Source organism: Pristis pectinata, chromosome 2 (genome assembly GCF_009764475.1).
Source record: "Pristis pectinata isolate sPriPec2 chromosome 2, sPriPec2.1.pri, whole genome shotgun sequence".
NCBI classification, from domain to species: domain Eukaryota; kingdom Metazoa; phylum Chordata; class Chondrichthyes; order Rhinopristiformes; family Pristidae; genus Pristis; species Pristis pectinata.
This window is the reverse complement of record NC_067406.1, coordinates 81,234,814-81,262,113: the sequence shown is the minus strand read 5'-3', so window position 1 is coordinate 81,262,113 and position 27,300 is coordinate 81,234,814. Positions and strand designations below refer to the sequence as shown.

The window sequence follows — 27,300 nt, the reverse complement described above, 5'->3', positions numbered from 1 at the left end:
CTTAGAGACAAGATTTATCGGCATTTAGGGAAACATAGGCTGATTAAGGACAGTGAGGGGCAGGTCCCGCCTCATGAACCTGAGTGAATTCTTTGAGGATGTGACAAAGCACATTGATGAAGGCAGTGTAATTTTAATGACAATGAATCAGTCATTTTTTTTCTCTCAGTAGCTTCATTTTCTCTTTGAAGTGAAGGGTAACATTGAGGTAATGGTATTAGGTTGCTCTGGGATATATTGTACATTAATAAAGCTATCTAAATTGTTGATGATGAAAATGCCATTATGGCAAATATTTTAATCGAATACTTTGTTTATATTTAGTGTAATTTGAATATAATTGATCAGACTTTAAATGTATGTACTGGCAGGCATTTTTAAAATACAGATACTATTTAAAATATTTGGATTTTTTTTGTATCGGGTGGAAATGTGCTATTCAGAAACCTAACTCATATTTCTGCCTGACTCTTGCAGTTTCTATACATCAAGCACAGCAAAGTAAGGTGAATGGTTCAATTGGGAGAAGTGCAATGCTCCCATGTTCCTCTAGTTCCCTTAAAGGTCATTACACCAGCTTCAGATGGCTTAAGAATAATTCATCATTAATAGCAGGAACCATTGGCAAATCTAAAATCAGTGTTCAAGATGAAACTTACCAAAATCGGATTCAAGTGCCAGCAAATTCTTCATCTGGGAATCTCTCAATCATAATCACTGACCTGACAGTGGAAGACCTTGGAATTTACAGGTGTGAAGCAAATAGCAAGAACCAAAGTATCAAATATGAAGAGATTTTTCTTAATGTTACCAAAGGTAAGGTTACGAACATTCAAAGAAAATTATTTAAAAAATTTTCAATTTCCACTTTATTTTATCTAGCTGAGGCAATTGTATGAATGTAATGAGATTTTAAAATTTCTAATGACCAAAGGAAAATCATTTCCTATTAAAATGCTTTACAATGCTAACTTTTTGATGGGAGACTTCTGCATGCATAGTGATGTCTCTTATGTTGTAGAACTGAAGATGCAACATTGCCGTAGATATTTTATGTTGGAATCTTTGTGACATATCTTGATTCAGTTTTGCACTAGCGACATTATAAACGAAGATGGCATACAATGAGGGAAATTCTCTATTTGGCAAAATTGGGAAACAATTTTATACATGCATGAACCAGGTAATAAAATTTATAATAGCATTTTGGTGATCTCATTTACTTCTAGGAACACTGCTTTATTTGTAGGCAAGATCAAAAAAAATTATAGGACTATTTACAATTCACTGCTCATGGGTCAATGTTTTATTTTCCCCACATTTTGAAAAATAATCTCTTTCTCTTCAGATGGTGTCTCAAAGCCTGTCATTAGGCTTCTTCCAGGTCAAAATGTTACCGAACGTCGAACAGTCAGACTGAAATGTGAGGTTGCAAGTGGTTCTTTGCCTATCACATTTATGTGGCACAGAAAGAGCAGCAAAACAGAAAAGGCCAAGAAAATAAAACATTACCGACAAACGCTGGAGCTCAATCCCAGCAGGAAAGAGGATAACGGCCTATTCTTCTGTAAAGTCAGCAACAAATTCAGTACGGAGAAGAGCAGCCTGGTGCAGATTCCACTTTCTGGTAAATGCCCTATTATTGTCATATGCTGATGTATTTTCGAGATAAATTCCACATAGAGTTATCTAGTTCGGTTTATTTCCACAGCTCCTGGCACATCTTCACTGGAAGCTACTGTGAGCATTCCAAACAACAGCAGTGCTTACAGATTCCCATGGGTGGTGATCACCATCAGTTCAGCATTGGTGTTATTCATTGTTGGTGTAACATTGACAGCTATATGGATAGTTAAGAAAAAGATGAAAGGTAACTTATTTACTGCATTTTGGTTTACAAGAATGTATCATTGATCCAATTAACACTGCATATAATTTTAGCTTCTGTTTATCAATGACTGCCAAAAGATGAAATTAACATGTCTAATTCTGTTTGTTTTAAAGACAAGTTTAATTGATATTCTCTCTGGACTCTGTAATGTATTTTGTAAGTGATTATTAATATTTGCCTAGATTGAATACACATAAGAAAATGAAATGCAGAAAAATGAAAGGAGGTCAGGCAACAGACTTATTGTTTCAGATTGATCATGAATCTTCAGTATTCCAAACAGATGATCCTTTCTCCACAGCTACTACCTGACCTGCCAACTATTTCCAGCATTTTTTATAACACAATTGAATATTGCTGTAAAGAACTTGAGGATCTAAAAGTTGCCATACATTTCCTTTCTTATGATGTTACTTTATATCCATGCATTTATGAATATGAAGGAAAGATACTACATTTTCTTCCCATTCTTTACTTTGCAGCTTTGCTGCAGAAAGCAATTGAATTATTTGTTCCCAGCTTTTACCAATGCTGCTCTGAATCAACCAATAGTTTCAAGGGGACTATGGAGATAAGCTTCCATTTGGTATGGAAAAAATGGACCTCCAATGAATGTGTTCTCACAATTATGCTCCAGGTGGGAAGAGAGCTAGCAAGGCTGTTATCCTATCAGTGTGTCACTTGACCAAAAGAAACAATGAGTGATGAGATTGATAACAAAGTCACATCAGTTTAAAACTTGAACAATTCCATTTTTGGTGCAGACTCTGAAAATTACCCTTGTTAGACTTATCTCAACAGATTTTATCACTATGCTTTATCATTTCAACAAAGAGTCTCATTTCTCTCAAACTTCACTTTGTCAAGAATATTTATGAAAACATGGAAAAGATCATGGACACATCGGTAGTTACATATTTTAGTTATGATTTCATTAGTTAACATTGCTATTTTAATAATTATGGTGGGAATATTGTCATCTTGGAATTAAGTTCTCACTTCTGTCTGCTGTAAAGTAACACAGTGCCACCAGGTCGATTCGATAAAACACGTTTATTAGCAGTGCACCGCTAAGGAGAGGTCTCTTCAGCACTCACTAAGAGTCACTTCGTAAGAGGTCTCCCCATACAAGGAGCAGACAGAAACTTATAAAGGTATTGTCACGCACACTTAATACATGCAGAGCCGCGAGTTTTGGTCAAGCCACAGAGATCCGAGACAGACGTCGCACCTATTGTCTGGCATAATTCAAGAAATTCAAAGGACAGGTGTCACCCCTCATTGTTTAGGACAAGCTTCCCAATCATTGTTTATTGCACCCAGTACTCCTATTGTCTAGCATAACGGGACTGAAACCAAGGTTACGGTCAAAGTAATTAACACCTTTGAGTCAGCAGCTTGCGTGCTCTTGCTTGCGAGGTATTTTTTTCTATCAGCTATAGGTATGGTGACAGTTTTTAACCCTTTACTTCCTCATTCCCTCCTTTTTATCATTACACGATAACCTAGGAGTGACTCTGAGACGGGGCCACAAGTTTTATTAATAAGGACCCTTGCAACAGGTAGTTAGACAGGCCAGCACCACACAGCATACTATTATAATAATAATTAGCCCCACTGCTCCATGCAGCAGGTATGATGCCCACGATCCTCCTAGTAACCACCCCAACCAACCCGTCCCTCCTGTAAGTCCCTTGCTTCTGAATGTCCTGAATGGCATGGGAAATGTTGTAGGACTCACCTCTCACATTGGTGACACATTTGTCCCCCTACTATGGCACATACTCCTCCTCCGCTGAGCCAACTGGTAGTCCACAGCATACCGGGTCTGCTGGGCATAAAGTCGAAGCTCCGCCAGTTCCTGGTTCACTGCCTTCAGGCCCTTCATAGTACTGTTTTCCCAATGCGGCCAGTCCACAAATAAGGTAGTTCCGTTTTTTTTGCGGCTATAGTTCCTGCCGAACCCCCCAGAGAGAGAGTACTCAGAAACCCATAGCCTAATGACGATAAGGGAGATCCCAACATAATAGGATCCCTCCAGTCTTCACAGAACTCCTCACTAACTGACTGCACCACAAGTCTTCGTCGGACATGAGCCTTCTGGGGGGCAGGGGACCGTGACCGGCCTGATCGTTCCCATTGCAAACCAGGCTGGCAGAGTGGAGGTGGCAGTAGTGAAGTACCATTAAAGAGGAACACATAACCTTCCTGAGCCCGGTAACAGGTTACATTACCCGATTGCTGTGGACTGGGCCATCTGAGATACCAAGAGATTCCAACAACATTCTCCCATGCTCTCTTAGGTAATTCTCCCTGGTTAGCCATTCTAAAGAGACCATTAGACAATTCACGTGGGTCCCGTTCCCTTCCCCACAAGCCATCACTCCCTGCAAGTAACGTAACACAACTTAGTGGCAGCATACTCACACCTAAAACCAACCGCCCCCTTAAATCCACATTTTCTCTCTGTACAAGTAGTTGGTGGCACATGATAACGTATGCTGTACGATTGCTATCCCACAACCCCATCCTTTACCGGTGAAGCAGGGGAGAAGGACTGGTGGTTGGTTGTGCTACTAGGACCTGTTACTGTTCTTTGCAAGCATTTTCCCGGCAGCACCCTCCCGTAAGTTCCTGTCTGCCCACTACACTTTGTTTTTGAGTGTTCGTACTTTAAGAGGGCCCTGGGGCTCCAGCTTGGTGTGGTTACAAAAAGGCCTTCCACTGATTCTGCCAAGGGGTAGCAAACGGTGCGATTCCCATGTAGCTACATATGTACTTTGTAAAACAAATTATCCTCTAATGCCCACACAAGAGTACTAGTAATGGTAAGGAGTCCGAATCTAAGAAATATCATCTTTCTTTCGGCGGCCATCGTTTACAGTCACTCAGATGAAGCCAACGTTCCTGGCCCTGTACTTTCACGGCTGTAGGAGTTTGGAGTAGTATCTGGAAGGGGCCCTTCCACTGAGGTCCGAGTTTAGGGGCACTCCCATCTCGTATCAGTACCAATCTCCAATTACTAGGTCAGGCAGTTCCGCATTCTGTCCTTCTAGTGGTTTAAAGGCACTCTCCACCTGTGAATGAAGAAACTTGAAAGAGGACGTAAGTTGTCTGAAATACCTTTGTAGTTCATCCCCCATGATATTAAGGTCAACCTGGGTGGGGGACTGGGTGTCCAGCATCCATGAGGTTCTTCTCGGACAGTCCATAGATGATTTTGGCAGCTGACCACCCCGGTGGCCGAGTGGGGGGTAATTCTCATGTGGTATAATGCTAAGGAGAGAACCTTCAGCCAATTAGACCTGTCTCTGATACTAATTTAGTTAGTTTATTCTTCAGGGTGCCGTTAGCTCATTCTACTATACCCGCTGCCTGAGGATGGTAGGTGCAGTGGAACTGCTGTTCAATATGCAGTGCCTTGCACAATTCCTTATTTATTTTCCCTATGAAGTGGGGACCATTGTCAGAACTTATCTGTTGGGGTATCCCAAACCTTGGTACAACCTCTGTAAGCAATAAACTTCACCACCGTTGAGGCCTTATTGTGGTGGTTGGAAAAGCTTCAATCCATCTACTAAATACATCAACGATAACGAGACAGTACTTATAACACTATACACGCGGTAATTCAATAAAGTTGAGTTGTATACATTCAAAAGGACCCCCTGGCAAGGGGGTTTTGCCTGGGGTGCACCTCACCCCTTTCCCAGCATTGGTTTGTTGGCATATCAAACACAATCGTATTTTGACTTGTGCTGCTTCCTTCAATCAGGGGTGCCACCAGGTACGTAGTAAATGTTACTCATTCCCTCCTTGCCAAGGTGGGTGTCAGAATGTAGGCAGTCAATAAGCATTGGTAACAAAGAATCAGGTATACATACTTGACTGACCGGAGTAATCCAGAGGCCGTGTGGTGCAGAGTGCGTACACCCGTGCGCCTTCCACATTTGTTTTTCTGAGTCAGGGGTGTTCCGCTGTAAGTGCTGCGCAGTGACCATGTCTGGGGTGCCCTGCGTTGTTATCTTTGGCTTCCAAGCAACTGCCCGTTTTTCCGCAGTCGAAACGATTTTAGATCCCTGGTGTGCTGCCAATTTAGGCTCTGTGTCTGCCCTGTTATTGCCCTGTGTTACTAGGGAGGTGTCTGAAAGGTGAGCCGAGCATTTAACGATGGCCAATTTGTTAGGGAGGAGGATGGCCTGGAGGAGGTTCTTTACATAAGCCGCATTCTGTATTGAGCTACCTGTAGAGGTCAAAAATCCCCTGTGCGCCCAGTGTTGGCCAAAATCATGGGCAACTCCAAAAGCATAGTGAGAATCAGTGAAGATGTTAGCTACTTTGTCCTTGGCTAAAATACCAAGCTCTAGTCAGGGCAAAGAGTTCTGCTTTTTGGGCAGAGACTGGGGGCTGCAAAGATGTAGATTCCACAACCTGGGAGTTCATTACTACGGCATAGACCTCAAAGGCTTAGTAAGGAGGGTCACGTTAGGTAGCCACTGCCTGCAGAAATTTACTAAACCTAAGAAGGCGCGCATACCCTTCGGGGTAGCAGGCGGTGGGGTAACAATGATGGGTGCAATACGTTCAGGAGTGAGCTGCCGCTCAGTAGCACTTTAAGAGGGTGCCCAGAAATTTCACCTGACACTGGGTTTGTTTTACTTTCTGTGGAGGTATTACATATCCCCAAGAGTGGAGTGCGTTAAGTAGTCTATTGGTATCCGCGATGTTGGCGGGCTCTGAGGGGCTTGCCAATAAAAGGTCATAGACATACTGGACAACGGTGGATTGTCAGAAAGTTGCAACCCTTGGAGTTGTTTATGCAAAACTTGGGAGAAAATAGTCGGAGAGTGTATAAAACCTTGCGGCAGACGCGTCCAGGTGTATTGCTGACCTTGGAAGGTGAAAGCAAAAAGGTACTGTGAGTCAGGAGATAGGAGAATTGCAAAAAATGCATGCTGGAGGTCCACAATAGTAAAAATACAGGAGTCGGCAGGGATGCTGCTGAGAATGGTGGCTGGGTTCGGGACCACGGGATGTAGTGGCTCCACTATCTCATTGACCTTACGCAGGTCTTGTACAAGACGCCATTCCCTCCGTCCGGGTTTGGGGATGGGTAAAATGGGGGTGTTGCAAGGTGATTGGCAAGGAATCAGAATGCCCTGTTTGCAGAATGAATCTATTAACTGAGTTATTCTGTCAACTGCCTCTCTCCGAAGGGGGTACTGTGGGACTGAAGGCAGTTGTGCTCCCAGTCTTACACGGATTTGGACTGGGGTCACTGGGGTGAATCCTACCTCAGCTTTCGATGCGGCCCATAAATCAGGGGTTGGCTCATCCGAAGGGAGTTGGTGGGGCTGATGGTGGCATAAACAGCCTGCCATCGAGAAAGGGGTGAGGTAATAAGTCAGGGTCCCTTCTGGCAGTATCTGAAAAATCCCGTAAAGGCCTGTGTCTGCCTGTGTCTCAAGCCAGTGGGCTAGGAATCCCAGCTCCTTCGGTTTATGACCCTCATTAACTGACAGGGTAATGTGAGGGGACATTAAGCCTGACTGATTCCACAATTCATTAGGCACTTGAACTAAAAGTGCTGCCCCCTCCTTACCTACTACTTGCCCTAAAATAGTGACAGTCACCATGCTACCCAGGAAGGGTCCATACAACCCTTCTAGCTCTCTTGAGACCCCTGTGGGGTCATAAGCTAGCGTCACATGCGGGTCAGGGGTTTTCAAGGATGGGTCAAAATCTCTGTTCGTGAAGTCCACTGTCCACCGCTGAGGAGGCCGGTGAATCCAGGGGATCCTATGGGATTTAGGGCCAGTAATAGTAATTCCTTAATCCAGGCATTGTATTTTGAGTTGGAGGGAGCAGAGCAGGTCCGTCCCGGCCAAGTTAACCCCTAGGTCTGGGGTTACGGCGAATTGGATCAGAAATTCCCGATCTCCAAATTTCACTTGTAAAGGTTCAGTTAAGGAGTAGGATCTTCCCTGTCCCTCCAGCCTGCTCAATGGAACTGAAGCAGTGGACAGTTTAAAATCATGCTGGGCGATACAAGGAGCTTCGAGGGTCGAGGTATTTGCCCCCGTGTCTATCATAAAGGGGATCGGCTTTCCCTCAACTAAGAAATTGACGATGGGTTCATCGTTCGGGTTATCGGTGAGGGTAGGGTACATGGAATGGCTACTCCCTACGGCTAGTCAGGCAGAAATCAGGTTGTTAGTTGAAAAAGGTTGTCGTCTACTGGGGGGTCTAGTCTGCTGATGGCAGTAGTGGGGGAAGTCCTGCCGCCAATAGTCAGGTGCCCCACAAAGGTAGCATCCTGTCGACCTGACACTCACTGGTGTGGTTGTTGGGGTCCCCTGGGAATTATGAGGGGGTGGTGGTGGCTCACAAGGAAGCCCGTCCGCTGGGGTTCTTGCGTCGTTGGGGTGCAGTGGATATCCTTTACCAGGCCGGTCAACGCTCCTGGAACGCAAAACCTGCCGTTCCATTTGACTATTCCGTATTATCGGAATAGGGAGTCAGGCCGAGGGGGTCTCTGGACATTTCCGTTTTTACCTTGTGGCTTTTGAATTCGCGCCATTACTCCAGAAGTGGACTAGGGCCCTCTCATTGCTTGTCGTGTATGGTCAGGCCAATTCAGTTACTTAGTGCAGATAAACTGATGCCACTCCCTCAGGATACATTGTAATAGGAGGGCGTTAAAACTGGGGGGAGGCATTGCCTCTGCTGTAGGCATCATCCCCCGCATAGGTACCATAAAGTGAACAGAGACAGTCCCAAAAATCTGGGCCGTCCTCAACCCTGTTTCGGTCGGCATTCTAAAACCTTAGTTATATCAATAGGCTGTTGGAGGGTTTTGCGAAGGGCAGTTCTAATGGTGGTTACCTGGTCCTGAGGCCGGACGGCCGCCTGAAAGGCTGTCCAGTCCGCATAGTTTCCCAGGTGTTCTTTCCACCTTTCCGCCTCATTAGTTGTAAGGGCCATGCAACAAAGACTGTAAAGGTCTTGGGGGGGTGGCCTGGTACATCTGAATTGTTCTGATCACATAATCTATGAAATCCTCCGGGTTGGTTTTACAGTTGGGTGCCTGACTCATGATTAAGCACATCGCTTGAGGCTTCCAAGGGGTGTAAATTTGGATCGTAGGATTAGCGCTTGCTTAGGTTGGATCGGGGTTGGGAACACTCCTGTTAGGGAATTGTTTTTTAACCTTGGCTCCCTTTACCTTATTCAACATAGGTGGTGGGCTGGGATCTTTAGGGTCGTCATAATCAGGGGTAGAATCGGAGTCATAATCGGTGTCTGTCTGAGAATCTATTAAAGGTCTGTCCCCTACCAAAAAGTTCCGTCATTTGTCTGTGGCCGTTCATATGCGGGCTTTGTCTCTGTCTAAGCTGATTCCTTGTTTGGGATGCAATAGGGCCATGGAATTGTCCTTGGGGCGGGACTTGGCTAGCAGTCGTTGGTGGTGAGAGCGGAACGGTTTGCAGACTAGTCGCATTATATGGGGGCAGCAGTGAAACAGGGAGTAGGTAGGGGCTGTGGGTCGGACCATCCAATCCTTCTCATGTTCGTCCGTATCATTACTTTGGAACTACAAGTGCACGCCAGACGTGTCAGGAGGTACCTCCACTTTATCCTTATTTCTTTTATTTTTATTCCTACATTTTTCCTTATTCTCCTGATCTACCCCTTCTGTCTCCCTTCTGTTCCTCTCAGCATCGTGGTCTCCGCACTGAGACTTCAGGACTTCCCAACTCTTAGGATTTCCCTTTACATCACACACACTTATTCCCCTTCTGCGCGCATTATGTTCCCAACTATTCTGTTTAGATTTATTTGTTAGGTCTTCGGCCGTTTTTCTCCAAGTAGGCATTAATATTTTCCATTTTTCCCCCGTATTGCGCTCCCAAATCGCTCTTTCTGCTTTTAGGCACTTATCCACATCCCAAGTTCCCCCCAGTGGCCATATTTCATTTCCCAAATTTTTATTGAGGCATGCCGATAATTTACGGAAGTTACTCTCATTCTTCGGATTGTCTTTACATAACTTAGATAGTGGGGTATTGGACCCAGACTTATTGAGAGTTTGTCACATTTTGTTTTCTTCCTGATCGTATGGTACAAATCGCTGCGATTATCTATAAGATCGGTCTCTTTCCTTCACCCACTTCAGGTTCCTGACCTTCCCGTGGGGGATTTCCCCTCTTAAGAACTGGTCTAAGGCAGGGTGGTAGTACCGGAGAACCGATCTCAAAACTTAGAGCTCAAAACCTTGAAATTCACAAACTTAAAACCCAAATCTGGGGACTCAAACCCCAAACCCGAAACTGGGGACTCGAACCCCAAACGCGAATCTAACAAAACTGGGGACTCGAAACCTGAACATGAAATTACCTTAACTGGGGACTTGGACCCTGAACATGAAATTAACTTAACTGGGGACTCGAACCCCTCTTACTTGTGGCACTCGGACAGGTTTGTGAGGAGTCCGTCAGAGGATATTCGACAAGCAAAGGGATCGATCAGGTGTCCGACTCCCTGAGAGGGATGAAGGTGAATCGTACCTTGCGGGCCCTTCCGTCTCAGGTAGTCATTATCCCCGTCGATCACTTACGCTGCTTCCGAAACCTCGTCTTGGACTCCTGGCTGGCTCGCCAAATTGTCATCTCGGAATTAAGTTCTCACTTCTGTCTGCTGTAAAGTAACACAGTGCCACGAGGTCGATTCGATAAAACGCGTTTATTAGCAGTGCACCACTAAGGAGAGGTCTCTTCAGCACTCGTTAAGAGTCACTTCCCGAGGTCTCCCCGTACAAAGGAGCAGACAGAAATTTATACAGATATTGTCACGCACACTTAATGCATGCGGCGCCTTGAGTTTTGGTCAAGCCACAGAGATCCCGAGACAGACATCACACCTATTGTCCAGCATAATTGAGTTATAATCAAGAAATTCAAAGACAGATATCACCCCTCATTGTTTAGGACAAGCTTCCCACTCGTTGTTTATTGCACCCAGTACAACTTAACTGGGGACTCGAACCCCTCTTACCTGTGGCACTCGGACAGGTTTGTGAGGAGTCCGTCAAAGGATATTTGACAAGCAAAGGGATATAACAGGACTGAAACCAAGGTTCCGGACAAAGTAATTAACACTTTATCCATTGAGACAGCAGCTTGCATGCTCTTGCTTGCGAGGTATTTTTTCTATCAGCTATAATTATGGTGACAGTTTTTAACCCTTTACTTCCTCAATATCATCCTTCACAAATGAAGTAATTATAATTGGCTAGGCCAAACAATGTTTTGCACAGTAAAAACAGAAAAAAGCTAGAAATACTCATCACGTCAGTCAGCGTCTGTGGAGAGAGAAACAGAGTTAATGTTTCAGGTCAATGATCTTTCATTGTAGTGTTTTGCACAGCTGTGTAACTAACTTTCCTTTCTGGGGTATGCCTATTCAATACTCAGGCATGAATTTTTAACATGTGAGAACAAAACAGCTTTTAACACATAGTATCATTGTGTTGTACAGCACAGAGATGGGCCCTTCAGCCCGCCACATCCATGCAAACCTTTTTGTCCATTTACATTAATCCTATTTGCTCGCATTAGATCCGTGTCCTTCAGCCTTGGCTTTTTAACTGCTTGTCTAAATGTTACTTCATATCTTTTCTTATCCTTGTTGGTTTTAAAGATGCGAACAGTAACACATGTAGAGAAAGATTTAAGAGAACAAGCTTGTAATAATTCCAATTAAACACACAATTATTTTAACTCTCTTTTAAGTGAATAGAACACAGAAGATTTATCAGGTTTATTATCATTGACATATGTTGCGAAATTTGTTGTTTTGCAGCAGTAGTACAGTGCAAGACATAAAGGCAGAAAAATTACCATAAATTACAAAAATAAATAAATAGTGCAAAAGAGGAATAATAAGGTAGTGTTCATGGGTTCATGGACCATTTGGAATTCTGATGGTGGAGGGGAAGAAGCTATTCCTAAAATGTTCAGGGGTCTTCAGACTCCTGTACCTCCTCCCCAATGGTAGTAACAAGAAGAGGGCATGTCCTGGATGGTGAGGGTGCTGAATGATGGATGCTGCCTTCTTGAGGCACCACCTCTTGATGATGTCCTTGATGATGGGAAGGGTTGTACCCGTGATGGAGCTGGCTGAGTCTGCAACCCTCTGCAGCCTCTTTTGGTTCTGCATATTGGAGTCTCCATATCAGGCAGTGATGCAACCAGTCAAAATGCTCTCCACCGTACATCTGTAGAAATTTGCAGAAATAAAGTGACACTATAAGATACTTGTAAAGAGAGTACAACAGAGAAAAAAAGCTGGTGCTCTATGAGATCCATTGCAGGCTAATAAATGGTGATGACAGCCAACTGTACCTCTCTCAATTTACTTCCCTATATTTTCCTCTAAATTAAATATTCAACACATTTGCTAACAGGATCACAAACTTTTTAACCATGGAATGTATACAATATGTATTATTTTTAACAACAAAACTCCACTTCACAGGTGTGTTGAAGGTTCAAGTACAACACTCAAAAGATTTAGATTGTAGTCATAAGAATCATTATCTAGACTTATGTCAACCAACATTACTTTACAGCATACCCTGGGTTACAGAGGGGTTGCTTTCCTGGTAAAAACATCTGTAGCATGATATTACATAATATGGATGCTTTTTTTCCCCATTGAATCCCATGTTATAAGTGGAGATGCATTCTTACAGGAAGATTTTCTCTCAACTGTAATGCCCCTGTGGGTGTATGGTCTATCAGCAAAGGAATTCTGATTGTATTATAGGCAGAAGAGAAAGGGCCGTTGTTTTAATAAACTAGAAATGGATGTTACATTGTTTGATGAAAAGTATCATTGTGCAAGTATCAATAGAAGAGACTGCCTTGTCAGTTTCCAAAGCAAATCTCTTAAGTGGTCTCTCACTGTGAACAGGCAGCCTACAATCATGGTCCTTGGCGAACTCATCCAGTTCTCTGCTCACAATTTGTGTTTATTTATATATTTATTTTTTCACAGAAATTCCATAAGAGCAAATTCTTATTCCATACCTCTTTTTTCTTGGTAGTGATTTGTGAATTCTGTAAGGGTGAATTTCCATTACCTGAACTGCTGTAATGCAGTGGTACACAATATATGGTTTTCCCCACATTTTTTTTTCTGTTTGAAGTGATCAAGGTAAATATTCTAAGTATATAATGTGAAGTCTTACTTTTACTACAGGAAGACAACAGCCACGCTCAATTCACCTACAGAGATTTCAAAAAGATGTCGCTGTGCAAACCAAGGAAGAGGTAAATCCCTATTCACAACATCCTTCTAAAAATTATATTGAAAGTCCTACAGAGTAGTGTTGCTCTTCATGCTCCACTGTTATTTATTTCCTTATTTTTTCCTCTAACTCCTTCCCTAGAGTCAGTCCCTGCTTGATGTATAGCCAACAGCCAGCTAATATCTTTCCCCAGAGGCCATTCTTCCTGTTAGCTGTCTTAGCTCTAAGATCTGGAATACACTTCCTGAAATTTCTGCCTATCGCACCTGCTTTGAGATGTACCTAACACCTTTGACTTAGTTTTTGGTCATCCATCTTAATATGTGCCTTGGTTTCAGATTTTGCCTGATATGCTCCTCTGAGGTAACGTGTTTGTGTTATCACATTTTGCCATGTTGGATAGTATCATTGCAAACCCAAAACTTTGAAGCCTTGATTTCAATCTCTGGCAGGAATTGAATGTTCAATAGTCTAAGTGGACAGATGATCTGGGTGGAGGTAAATTCATCATTATGGCTGGAGTGGCAGTGAAGAAGGGGGTGGGATGTTGGTGTCAGGTTGGGGGTGAAAACCCAAAATTAAGTATTTTCTTTGAGGTGGCTCTTAGACTGTTTCCAAATGTTTTTTTCAAGTAAGGTCAAGTGCTGTGTTCAAAAATTTTTGAGCTATGACATTCATTTTTGAGTGCTGTAGGTATTGACTTGGTTCCAAAATTGTGTGCAGAGTAATTGAGCATTTTTGTGGGATGAGTTATGGTGGAGATCAGGTTCATGTTCAACTTGCACACTTTGCTAACACCTGTGAGAATCATACAGAGCAAATTGATATCAATTAGTATGTAACACTAATTCAATACCTATGGCTTCTAATATGTAGCTTAATATTGCAGTTAATACTCTTGCTTAATTATGCATGAGTGAATATGTGTTTAGCAGCAAGAAAGATACCTGCTTTCCCTCCCCACACACAGCACCCTCCACCCGCCCCAGACTGCTAGGGAGCACTTCTGCCTAAACCAGCATACATTTAATGTCATGTTCACAAAGAGCAGCTTAAGCTATAGCCACTAAATACCCATCCCTAATTTAAGAGGTGGAGGTATGGTTTTAAGCAGTGCTAAGTTCTCACTAATTTTGGAACTTTTGCTAAGGCATGTAGCATTGGCTGCATTTAGCAATAACATTAATTAGCAGACAACACAAAGCTGGTGTGATGTCTACACTGAAAACATATGCACGGGTTAAACCTATATCACAATGATGTCTCTCCTATTTTAAGGATCTTTGAATGCAATATGCACTCCCCAACCCCCACTGCAGAACTGAGCTTACTTTGTTAACTCTCCAAGAACTTGTTCAATGTTTCAATACCTGATGTTATCGCTAGACCTGTTTATTAGTTTTATTGATTTATATCATGAATATTATGAATAATATTAAAATAACTTCTCATTTATAGGATTTGGAACATGGAAATTATTGGAGCAAAAATATTGACGCCACCTACGCCACCATTGATCATACTAGGCGACTACCTGGACCACCAGTCAATCCAAGGAACACATCCATGCAGTTTACAGAAACTCCCTCAATAAGGCATCAACCATATACAAATTTCCATGTGACATATTAAGTATGAGTAAACATGAGTTATGAAGAGCAAAAACTAGATAATGTAAACAATCTAAAAAATGTGGAAGAGAAACATTTTACTCATTTACTCTTGTTTTAAATAACACTTAATGACTTAAATGCATGAAGTGTGAAACAATTCCAGTTGTGTTAAATATCAGAAAAAAAATAGAATAAATAAAATAATAAAGCCAAGAATTTTTATCTGAATGCTACCTTATTAAATGCAAAACAAGTGCTGTGTAGAGAGTTAGTATCTGTAAGAAACTTACGACGTTAAAGGAACATGAGAAATAGAAGCAAGAGCAAACACCTCATGTCTGCTCTGCCATTCAATAAAATCTCATCTGATCATTTACCTCAGTGTCCCTTCTATGCACAAGCTCCATAGTACTTGAATCCTTTAATATCCACAATTTAGCAATCTCTGTCTTGATATAGTCAACAATTGAAACTACACTGCCCCTGTTGGTAGAAAATTCCAAAGATTCACAATCCTCTGTGTAAAATTATTTTGCTGTCATCTCAAACCTAAATAGCTGATCTCATATTTAGAGACACTCCAGCCGGAGAAAATATCATCCCTACATCCACCTTGTCAGCCCTGTTAGAATTTTATGGTTCAATAAGGTCACCTCTCTTTCTGCTAAAGTTTAGAGTAGTAATCCAATATCTCCTCATCGGACAATTTGCCCACACCAGTAATCAATCTAGTGAGCCTTCATTGCACTCTCTTTATCAGAAGTATATCCTTCCTTAGGTAGGAAGATCATGCCTATGCATAATATTGGTGGTGCAGTCCCACCAGGGGACATATCAGAGATATCTTTACTCATGCTCTTACAATGAAGGGCAACATCTTCTTGGCCTCCTTGTTGTTTGCACTACCTACATGCTGTAACTTTCAGTGATTCATAAATGAGATCACTTTGATCCCAGTGAATGGCAATATGTTTCAGTCTCCCATCTTCCAAAATACTCTCCTACTGAAATAAATGAGCAGAAGTACCATTTGCCCCAAATGCCTTGATGGTATGTGGTGGCAGAGATAAGATTCGATAATAAGCTGAACAATGGAGTCAAGGCCACATGTCAATGACAGAGTATAGGTTGACGTCCTTTGAAGTACACCTTCCATCAGATGCTGATTATCTCTCTCTCTCCCTCTCTGACATTGATCAGCTCTCTTCCATTCATGGCTCTCAGCAATGTGTGCCTTTCGGATTTGGGCCAAGGATGCTCTGAAGAATCCACAGTGATAGCTAGTGCTGAGCAAACTGCATTTACCTCATTATGGAGACTAGCTAGTTCCATTCTCTAACAATAAGGCCTGGCTCAACCACACCTCAGCTGCTAAAATCCTGATCGATGACTTAGTTATCTCCAATGATTTCACCATCATCTAAGACATAAAGGTGGCTTGATTAACCCATGCAGTTTGCATTGATCACACTCCCCACCACCATGCCCACTGTATCTGCAGTGTGTACCATCAATAAGCTGCACAGCAGCAACTTAGTAAGGCTTCTCCAGCAGTGCCTCCCAAAGATGCAACCTCCACTTACTAGGATGAGAGCAGCAAGTACACGAAATCACCATCACATTTCCCCCAAGTTGCATTCATTCTGATTTGCAGATATATAATTGCTGATCTTCCTTTTACATCATTAAGTAAAAATTCAGGAACTCCTCAACCGACCTTCAACACAGAATGCAACACTTTAAGGTGGCACTTCACCAGTTTCTCAAGAGAAAAACAAGAGAGGAGCTAAACAATCTTAACATGAAAACATTTTGCCTATGGAATACATTTAAGTACTCTCAGAAGGGGAGTTCTATTGATTTACATAGGAAGACGTGATAAATTAGAATGAAGGAAACTAAGCTCAAAACACGGACTGCAATAACCACAAAATATGCTCATAAAAACTTTGATTTACAGAGCATCTTTGACATTATATGTGCTTCACAGAAGTACTTACAAACATTAAGGCACATTAAATATTTAGATCAGTGGGTGGCTAAATGCATGGTTCAAAGCTTTCAAGTTTAAGGTCGAGGCAGCTAAAAGCACAGTTGCCAATGCAGGAAGGATGCATAGAGATCTTGAAGGATGTTTTGCTGTATGCTTCAAGGGCAGCACAGTGGCACTGCTAGTAGAGCTGTCTCAGAACTCCAGCACTGTCTGGGTGGAGTTTGCACATTCTCCTTATGACGCTGTGGGTTTCCTCCCACATCCCAATAATGTGTAGGCAGGTAGGTTAATTACCCACAGTAAATTGCCTCTTATGTGTGGGTGAGTGGTAGAACATGGGGAGAATGTGATCACTGTGGGATTGGTGTAAGTGGACGCTGGATGGCCAGCAGACAGGCTGGGCCGAAGGGCAATATGACTTCACAGTTTTCTGCATTATCTTCCATCTGTTAACCCATCACTCTTCACTCAGCATATTCCCAAATACTGATCGATAAAGTTAGATGAAATTCAGGAAACAAAGGGCTACACCAACCCTAACAGTGCAGTTATTTTCACTTCCAATGTTTCTCCAAGTGTTGCAACCTACTGCTTACATCAAAATAGATCAGGTGAAAATCCAGATTCTAGCTATATCAACCACACTTTATTTCACCAATAAAAAAGTTTGCAGTTTTAAGCTAAATTAAATCAGAAAATACACAACTTTGAAACATAGGTTCCTAATCTTGCAAAAAGTTAATACTTAGGTGAAATTTGATACAAATTTCTAGGTCAATTAGCAAAACTGCATCAGGACATCCTGAAGTCAGCCAGAAATTGGCTGTCTTTACCCTTTGTTCCTTGAGCAAAGATGATTTTTTGGGTGGAGGAAGAAGAGCAAGCAGGGAAAGAAATGGAAGTTCATCGTTGATTTTAAGGACTACAGAATTGGAAAAGCCATGGGTGTACAAGAAAATTGACAATTTTAATTCTTGAAACTTTGAAGTTTGCAAGTTAAACCAGAGAAAGGAATTAAGATTCCCAAGTCTAACCAATTTCCATAAAGGTGTCTAAAATAGCCATTTAGGTCCTCGAAGACAAATACAAAGCTACACCTTTACCAACATGAAAGATTCAGATAAGTTCTATGTTCCTTTTTGTCCCTCTTTTTCACCCAGGGAAAAGGCAAAGTAATAACTTTAATCTTTGTTGCAAAGCAGGAACTTGATTCCAGTTGCAACTCCTGAACAGAGGCTGTATTCATGTCTGATAACAGAACTTAATTATTTATAAACTGAATGGGTTTAAGACTTAAACAAAGTTTTGTACATTAAATGGAAATTCCCTAAAAACCCTCCAGACTGACATTCCCTTTTATTCCATTAAATGAGAAAGTTCTCCATTTACAGAAAGGTAATTGCCATTGACATAAAATATTAAGAATAAGTTAATTTTCAATTCAAATTTCACTTTCTTACAGATATTGTAAATTGCAGATTATAAAACAGTGATTTGGTATAAAGTACTTTTTTTTACATTGGCCTGATCCAGCAAATTTTGGCATTGGGAATGTCCATTTTATCAGCAAAATATATTTAGATTTCTCCATAAAGCACCATAGGATGCTCTTCATATTAGGATGTATATACTATTTAAAAAGGACAAACATCAATCGCAGTAAACAATTTTAAGAGAACTGATAAAAGTTATACAAAAGACTGTTTTGGACAGCAGCAGTAAGCTATCCTTTTCTTTAGAAAGCCAGACTTTAATTTTTCCAATAAGGAAAAATATCAAGATTGGAAAATTTCAAATCCTAGCTCCAGCTAAGCAAATTCCAACATTGTTAATTAATGAACTCAGAACAAGCTCATCAAAGTTTAATTTCTGCAATATGACAGTCAGAATGTGCAGACAAGAACTATATTGGATGATGAAAATTTTCATGTCAAAATTCTATCTTCACTACAACCTTCATCTAAATAACAGCCAATGTATCTTGAAATTGTTATGTTGTCAAGTGATTCCAGGTGTTTCTACATGATAAAGCAGCATATGAACACATACTTTTTATTATAAACCAACTGAACATGCTCAGCAAGTTGTGTACGAGTACAAAATAGTTTGGTCACTCACTCCAAGAATATAACAAATAGAACATCAAGGAATGTACATTAACAATGTACAAAATTATACTGTGAATAGCTGCATCCCTCAGTTGCTTACTTTCAGCAAACAATTTTATTAAATAGGATTTGGTAAAAATAAAATACATTCATAGAATGAAAACCTTGTACTTAAAATTGCAAGTTACAACAGGTAAAAGCACAACTTTTTTTGCCATTTCTCATATACAACACAAAAGTACAGTAAAAAGACAGTTTTAACCTATCAATACTGACTTCTTTCCCTTGGATTACTACAACAAATATAATTTATAATATACAATGTACACAACACTTTAATTTTGTCGAGTCCAAGTGGTAACGTTGAACATTCCAAGTTATCGCCTGGTTCTCTTTGGTGGCACTTCAGCTTTATGTTGTCTTCTTTTGCGTTCTGGACTTGCTTCTCTTTTACGTCCTTGTTTAGTCACAGGAGATGGTTGACTTCTTGATCTGTTAAATGACATATAGGAGACACCAGATTTAAGATATGAATTTTCATATATGAATTTACCCCTGATAACAGCTCCACCAACTTCAGTTCAGCATGGTCCTAAATTTCCTCGATGGCTTTGCTTCCAAATATTTTATGGGGCACAATTTCAATGTTGTGCATTTGAATCAACGCTCATTGTAAATTAGATTTGAAGCAGGAATTTTGTCAAATAAAACAGTCAAGGGTTTCCCTCTGGCTTTCTACTGGAGATGCAGGCGATGTTCTGCAGGCACCAATATCTATCATTTCTTTGGCTGCCATAACAACAATTAATGTTACCCAGCAGAATGACTGTGGGGTGTCAAAAAAATTTCCAATCTAAGCACATTAATGACCAGTGTAAATAAAAATAAAATCTCAATTTTGACTTTATGTAATTAGAGCAGAATGCAGATTACCAGAAAGCCATGGGTATATTTAAAGAAACATGGGTATACTTCTGTTAATAATGGAACTTGGATAATTGTTTTGACTTAACTTTCATACACAGTTTGCTTTAATATTAAGCTTTAGAATAAAACTGTTTGCAATTTGTAACTGATGAAAATCCAACTTGTGATAAATCACTATGACAGTAGTTAACAACAAAAGCAATGCACTAGAGACTGCTAAAAGCAGTGATCATATCAATAGCAGATACATATGAAACTATTTAATATCCATCTTCAGACCACTGAGTTATCTCCATGACTTCACTGTCATCTAAGACATAAGGGGGGAGGGGGGGGTGCAGGTTGAAGGAATTTGGTAGAGAAATAAATGTGTTAAGGTAGGACTGCTATAAAAAATGTGTGCTTGATGGTTGGTATGGATTCAGTGGGCCAGTTTCTATGCTATTTCTATCCATGACTAACAAATAAAAAAAGGATTTCCTTGTTTTGATATCCAGCTTTCTACAGTTGCATTATTTCTTTGGCTTCGCAACCTCAAAATACAGTCAGAAAGTTAAGTTTGGACATTATGGGATGATCTTACCTTGTGACCGATACTAGTGCTGGAGATTTTCCTGCCTTTGAATCAGTTGTTGGTTTCTCTTTTGTGGAAGTCAACGAACGCCTTTCTCGCTCAGATATTGACAAATGCTCAGGACTGCTTACTTTCTTGGCTGCACGAGTGGTCGGTTTATTCTGGCTACTTGCATCATTTGCCTGGCTTCTTAAAGACAAAAAAATCAGCACTGTATGTACTGACCATGTACAGCAAGTATTCACACTTTGCAGTTAAGATTCTACAGATCAAGTGTGGAAGTGATTTGAGTCATAACATTTCTACAAGATGCTGTTAGGGTTACAATATTACAATATACTTTTGCAATTATAATTTCCAACAAAGGTACTCATGAATTTAACTGATGCACCATCCAAAGTGGATGACCCTACATACTGGTTCCAGAATGGTTAAAACAAAGAAAGCTTTCATAATGAATTGGTGATAATCTAAGAAAACCTAGGCACACATCTCACTGCAGAATTAGAACATAATTCTGTACATTTGAGGTTTTGCATGCAAATTGAACTGCAGTATTTCAGAAAGAAATAAAAATCATGGCAACCTCCTTTTAGCTATATTTAAAAGACACCGATGAAAGAGAAGAATTCTTTACTCAAATAAGGCCAACACAAACAGATCAACTGACCAATTATTAATTTACATTTGCTCATGTTTGCTACCACACTCTGCATCAAATATTGCGTTAGAGAGCTGGAATTCCCCCAGAGTGTAGACACAAAGGATTTTCTGTGATAAAAGTCAAATGCAATTTAGCAAACAGCTCTCTGTTGAAGTATCTCCAATTGGTAGCATGATGTGATAGCTGGCATTTTCATGCTACATCCTATCGCTGAAGCTCCTTAAATGAAAAATAATCTTGCAATTGTGCAATTAACAAGTACTAAGTTTTAAGAGTTCAATAAATATTCGTACATTACAAATGTCAGTGGAAAGAGACATTAATTCAATTTTTTTTTACTGAAAGCTAATCTTTAGATTATGATAGCTAGATCAGAAAACTACCTTGCTTTTTCTTCAACCTTTGAAGTAATTTTGCCTCGTGATTGTGCTGGACTTTCCTCTTGTGCTTGAACTAGTATGGCTTCAATGGGTTCATCCACCACAGCAGATTTCTCCTCTTATGGCATTAAAAACATAGCAAGAAAATTTCTTAGTATTGGTAGAAGGCGGCTTAAATTTCTTTAAGATGTTTGTAATAAAGGGTCTAATTTTTCCACTCCATCCCTCAAAAATGAAAAGTTGAGTTACACTTTAATATACCTGAATGAAGATGTCTCCTTTTAGGAGGATTTTCTACTGGAGTGTATGGACGCTTGGGTTTTCTTTCTCTTTTAGAGGAACTTTGCTCTTCAGCACCTTTGACAGATTCCCCAGTCTATTTTGGAAGGAAAAGCTACATTGATATTTTTGTATATAATTCCTTTAAAAAGCAAGATACATTTGAGTAAAAACATAAATGCCACTGAATTACCATTCTGGAGTCAAAGGTTTGACCTGCTAGGACATCTATGGAATTAATGAAGTCCTTTAGGAAGTTCAATCACTACAATATAGTGATCTGCCACACAATTTTCAAAACTTCAATTGATTGTGAAAAGTACCAATAGGCTTTATTATACATGGAAGGCATTACCTAAATGCATATTCTATACCAAGAAACAATTAAAGTTGACATGATTCAAACTAGTACATATACTTGCATGTTTGATGAACAGATTTTAGACCAGCTACAAATAGCATCTAGACACTCATCACAAAGGCTAATAGGAGGAATAGCAATAGGGATAGCTGTTATTGATGATTACTAAACATTACTAGGGCCATGGCCTCCAGGAGGGATGAAAGTTGGAAATAACAGGACAAGCATACCAGGCATAATCAATGTATTGAATGAAAATGGCTGGCAGAAACAGTATAATCACAGCATAAGCATTTACATGGAAATAAACTTTCATGTCCTAGTATTATCAATTAAACTGCAGCAAACTGTACACTTCACCTAAAAGTATCAGGATACCTAACGCATAAAAATACAATGACAATGACAAAACAGTTAGCAATGCTGGCCTAAGACTGATTTTTACAATCTTCAAAATGTAGAATTTAAAGAAATGACAATAGCAATCTTGAACATAAAATTAGCCTTCCAAATTTTTAAGTCATGTACTAATTACTGTATAAATTTTCACAAAACAAATCTACAGGGTAAAATGGATAAGGCTTTGGAAAGGAGGAGTTTCTACTTGTTGGATCACCTGGGTCTAGCTGGGCACCACAACAAATACAAACATCAAAACATTGAACAAAATGTTGAACCCCTCCCCAAAAAGTTCCATTAATTATAATGACAAAGTTAACAAAGCCTATGGAAATAGCAATTTGCACTATTCAACAATGATGCTAATCCAAATCTTTGATACAAGCTAAAGTAATTGCAAATTGGGGCAATACATTTTTTCCAGATGTGAGTGAAGGCATTGTTCCAATTGGAAAAGAAATCACCACAGCACAGGTGAATTAAGGATTAGAGTTATCTGACTAGTCTACAAAATATCACTGTGCACGCACAAAATTGGGAACCCTGAATACAGGGCTTGGATGGCTCAGACAGTTGCCACTGAAGGAGCTATGTAAAACTGAAGGTTGAGTCAGAAGAGCTCTGTACTGGAATACAGAGCTGAATGAGGTTGCAGAAGGGGTGGGGGGGGGGGGGGGGGGGGTTGGGGGCAGTGGAATGGTTATAGCAGGATCTGTAAATGAGAACAAGAGTCTCATGCCTGTGTGAACAACAGGGAGATTGAAGGCAGGTTGACAAGAAGTAGACACAGGATAGAAAATGGAAGGAACATTTTTTAAATAAGCTGCAAACTGATGACTAAAACTCAAGATGCTGGCAAAACTATGTAGATAAATGTTTTAGCAAAAGAATAAGCAGGAGAAGATGGAACTGGGGTGCGAACACTCAATTTTGGTGAGAAAACACGAGTATTGTGTACACTTCTGGTCTTTAAAGGAGTGCGCTGATGATTTACCACAGTAGTCCCCGGGTTGGAGTTTTGACTTATGTGGAAAGATTGAGTAGATTGGCTGGTACCTTTAACAATGAGAGATGAACTTGCAAAATTCCTACAGAGCTTGACAGAGTAGAGCAAAGATAAGGTCGTTTTCCCTAGCTGGGGAGTCTAGAACGAGGGATTACAGCTTCAGAATAAGAGATAGGCCATTTTGGATGAAGGTAAGGATAAATTTCTTCACTCAGATGGCGGCAAATTTTTGGAGTTCCCTATTCTGGAAGGTTGTGGAGGCTGTGTCATTGAATTAATTGTTAAATTTCAGGGCATTAAAGGAATCTTAGGATGTGGGGATAGTGCAGGAAAATGAAGATCAACCATGATCTAGATGAGTAACAAGGCAGACTCAAAAGGCTAGATGACCTTCTCTTCATATTTCTTGAATGTAATTCTGCAAACTACCCTTACAGCTATAAAATAATTGAAATGCAAAGTAAATTATTCAACACTGGTATTTTTTAATTTTGAGTGGGAAAACCACTATGCAAATAATCTGTACATAGGATCAGAAGCATGATATTGATGTTTTATGTCAAATTAAGCATGGGTAGCAAATTATGAATAATAATTTGAAAGCATTCTTAAAAAGTTAATGGGATTCTATTCTCTATTTACACATTACTTGGCTTACTGTTGGGACTATTGTGCATGGCTGAGTAAATAGCTGTAACAGGTCTGAAACAGAATAAGTAATTTGATCATGTTCAGAATAAATACATTGCTCATTAATCCATAACTATTATTTGGCAGCATATTGGTACTGCAGTCAGGGACCCAAATACAATCCCAGTTTTGGGTGTTAATTGTGTGGAATTTTCAGAGTCTTCCCACGAGTGTGTTTCTTTCCAGGTGCTCTGGTTTCTTCCCCTATCCCAAAGGCCAATTGACCACTGTAAATTACTCCGTGGTTAAGTGGCAAAACAAAAAGGGGAGTTGACAGGCAGGTGTGAAAGAATGAGTTGTAACGGCCCAGGGAAATGGAAGAGGGGGGAATGGGACTAACAGGATTGCTCCTCTCAGACCTGACATGGATCTGATGGGCTGAATGTCATCCACTTGTGTCATAAAATGTTAAATCCAATATGGAAATTGACTTTAACAATGGGCTGTGGAATAAGTTATTTTACTGGTTCTATTTTAATGTCTCTAACAGTTTTAATTAATTTTAAATTTAAACTATTTTTAATTATGTAATCCATTTTTAGTAGTTTTAAAAGTGTACATCTAATCATGTATTTAAAAACTTAAACACTTCTACAGCCTGGACGGAGTCAGCTTGGTTGGCCTTTTGCATCCAGATAAAAGGTGGGTGGGCAGGGATTGAGAGCTTAGAGTCCAGACTGCAAGTCTGGGTAGCAGGCTAAGTCCAGGAAGATCTAGCCTAAAGCATGACAGAAGCTCCAGAATCAAAACATTAGAGCAACCATAAACTCCAATGATCAAAACTTGAGCAATGAGCAAGCTGCATAATGCAAATTTATTTTGCAAAATTGCAATGCTCTCTGCTAAAAGCCATAGATGTGCCAGACTACTTCTGCAAGTGCACATAATTTGTTAAGTTGAGTCAGCTGTAAGCAATGGTGACCTTGGAAGTGATTAAGGTAGCCTAACAACTGTTTCAATAATATCCTTTTTAGGGTAGGGAATCCTCCATCCCTATCCAGTCTGGCATATGTGACTCCGGTCAATGCCTTGGGGGTTCATTCTTAATGCATTCCAAGATAATCAAGCGCACAGTTCTAACCTACAGAAGAACGATGCAGACATCAATACAAAGCAAAAAAAAATTAGTCCCATGTCTGTAAAGGAAAATGATTTATTACCTGATTATCTACTTCATTTGGTTGAGGCACTTCAATCTCACATGCTGCAAAAACACCTCACTTCTTGCACTGCATCAATAACTGTTAATCAACAACTCTCAACAGCCTGGACCATCCGATACACCACTCAGTACTTTTAATGGCACATAACTGTGTCACTTATCCTCAATGCTGAACTTCCGATAGAGTTCAGCAGCCCTTTTCCCTCGGTGAATCCCATGTGACGCTATCCTCATTCACACCAACCTTAAAGGCTCACCTCCCAAAATTATCCAGGTGGTTATAAAGGCTCCATCCCAGCATGCCTCATTATTTCATCTCCTAAATATGAGTCCATTTCTTCCCATTCACTGAAATCAAAAAATGCAGCAGAACTATTGGCAGCACTCACAGGTACATTTTTAATTTTATTGCTACCTACCAAGTTTATCACTGACAAACATTATAAAAGGTAATAATGAAATTAATGGGGTAACATTTTCTCGTTGCCACCAATCATGCTGCACATCTAACACTTGAAACAAAATTCACGTGAGGTGATGACATGGATGCCTCTTGCCATTTTCCAATGAGTAGCAAGTAATTATAAACACATCCAAATTATATATAGCTTTGCTGTGTAGTTTGGTGTGGCACACAGATACAGGTCACATTCAAGAAGAGAATTAAATAATACTGCTAAAGTATGAAATCTAGAGTGAAGATTGCCACATGCACTCTCTTATCATGGTGGCCATTGTCCTTAATTGTGAAGCTTTGCCAATAACTTGTTATTTCAACCAATCCATCACTTATTTAATTTCTGGGTAATTTCCATGTCCAAAAGAAGACTGCAATGTATGTGTATCAATATAGCCTGCAGAAATTCATGTACAGTAAGCTACTTGGCTAATGTGGAATGCACCCTCCAGTGTCAACCTAGTTTTATTTGCCCATGTCCTAGGGTGAACTTGAATTCAGATTGATGACTCGCAATCAAGAGCAAAGCAAATTCCGCCAGGTTACAACAAAATGCACCTGGCTAAAATCAGGCCACAAAAACTCCCACTGCAACTTGACCTTCCAATCATAGTAATGAAGGCCACAAATACAGATCAAGCTTCATTTCTTATTGCCATGGTAGTGATACACTGACTTTTGCTGGAATTCTTTGGATCATCAGTTGCAGGATCCTGCTGCCCAAACAAGGATCATGATATTCCACTGAAATTCTGAGCTCTACAGTAGACTCAGTATTACAGCAATGGACCGGCAGCAGTAACATCAAAGGATTGCACAATGAACACATTAGTGGAGTCACACGACTGTGCTAAGCCACTTACTATCAACATGAAAAGCTGTAATTGCTGTTAGTTATTACAGCAGTGCATTGGATGATCTGACCCCAAAAATGTTTGCCAATGGTTGCAACTGAGAACTTTCACTCAGATTTTTTGACAACTGCCCATACACACATGGATCAACTTAGAAGTGGCAACACATGTTGCCAATGGATTCTACCTTTGGGTGAAGTGCCTATAATACATTAACATGGATTCTCAACTTCAGAAAAGGTTTTGGTCAAAACCATTCCTCAAAAAACATCACCATTCATACATGGTATTTTGTTGTTTCTATAGGTTACAATAGGTACCATTCATTAAAGAATCAGAAGCGGCTTGCTTTCCTCCCCAAGTTACGTCAATACAAACTGTGACAGCAATTTGCTATTCAAATTTCCACAAGTTATTTTGGATGAAAATAAAAAGCTGCATCCAAACAGATTGTTAAATAATGTCAATTTCCATTTTGATTAAGGACGTCTTTGGGCTTACGAGTCAGCAATTCATGAATTTCATTACTTACCCAGTTGCTGATGGTTTCTGTGGGAATGTTGCTTGCTGCCCAAAGTGTCAAATTCTTCAGTGAATTCATTCCTGCAAGTGGAGGTTGGGTGGCCAGGGA

At 40.4% G+C, this 27,300-nt stretch overlaps 2 protein-coding genes across 7 annotated transcripts in view; one reads left to right on the top strand and one right to left on the bottom strand.

The window, feature by feature from the left end:
- Nucleotides 1–533: 533 nt before the first annotated feature.
- Nucleotides 534–14,880, top strand: LOC127583997 (V-set and immunoglobulin domain-containing protein 4-like). The gene is made up of 5 exons (XM_052040483.1): nt 534–816; nt 1,349–1,627; nt 1,712–1,870; nt 13,154–13,224; nt 14,661–14,880. The coding sequence occupies exons 1-5, from the start codon at nt 534–536 to the stop codon at nt 14,832–14,834; spliced, it is 966 nt and encodes a 321-aa protein (XP_051896443.1). The 3' UTR covers nt 14,835–14,880.
- A 3,273-nt stretch (nt 14,881–18,153) lies between these two features.
- Nucleotides 18,154–27,300, bottom strand: part of bod1l1 (biorientation of chromosomes in cell division 1-like 1) — a 33,967-nt gene continuing 24,820 nt past the window's right edge. For 2 of the 6 annotated variants that reach the window (XM_052045335.1, XM_052045345.1), the window contains exons 12-15: nt 21,723–21,837; nt 21,465–21,579; nt 20,427–20,606; nt 18,154–19,408 (exon numbers count right to left, since the gene is read on the bottom strand). In XM_052045335.1, coding sequence (XP_051901295.1) covers nt 19,294–19,408; nt 20,427–20,606; nt 21,465–21,579; nt 21,723–21,837 — 525 coding nt within the window. In that variant the 3' untranslated portion in view covers nt 18,154–19,293. Of the gene's footprint in view, nt 19,409–20,426; nt 20,607–21,464; nt 21,580–21,722; nt 21,838–25,615; nt 25,707–27,201; nt 27,273–27,300 lie in introns of those variants that run through there. The other 4 variants (XM_052045338.1, XR_007958748.1, XR_007958750.1 and 1 more) reach the window with 4 other exon arrangements.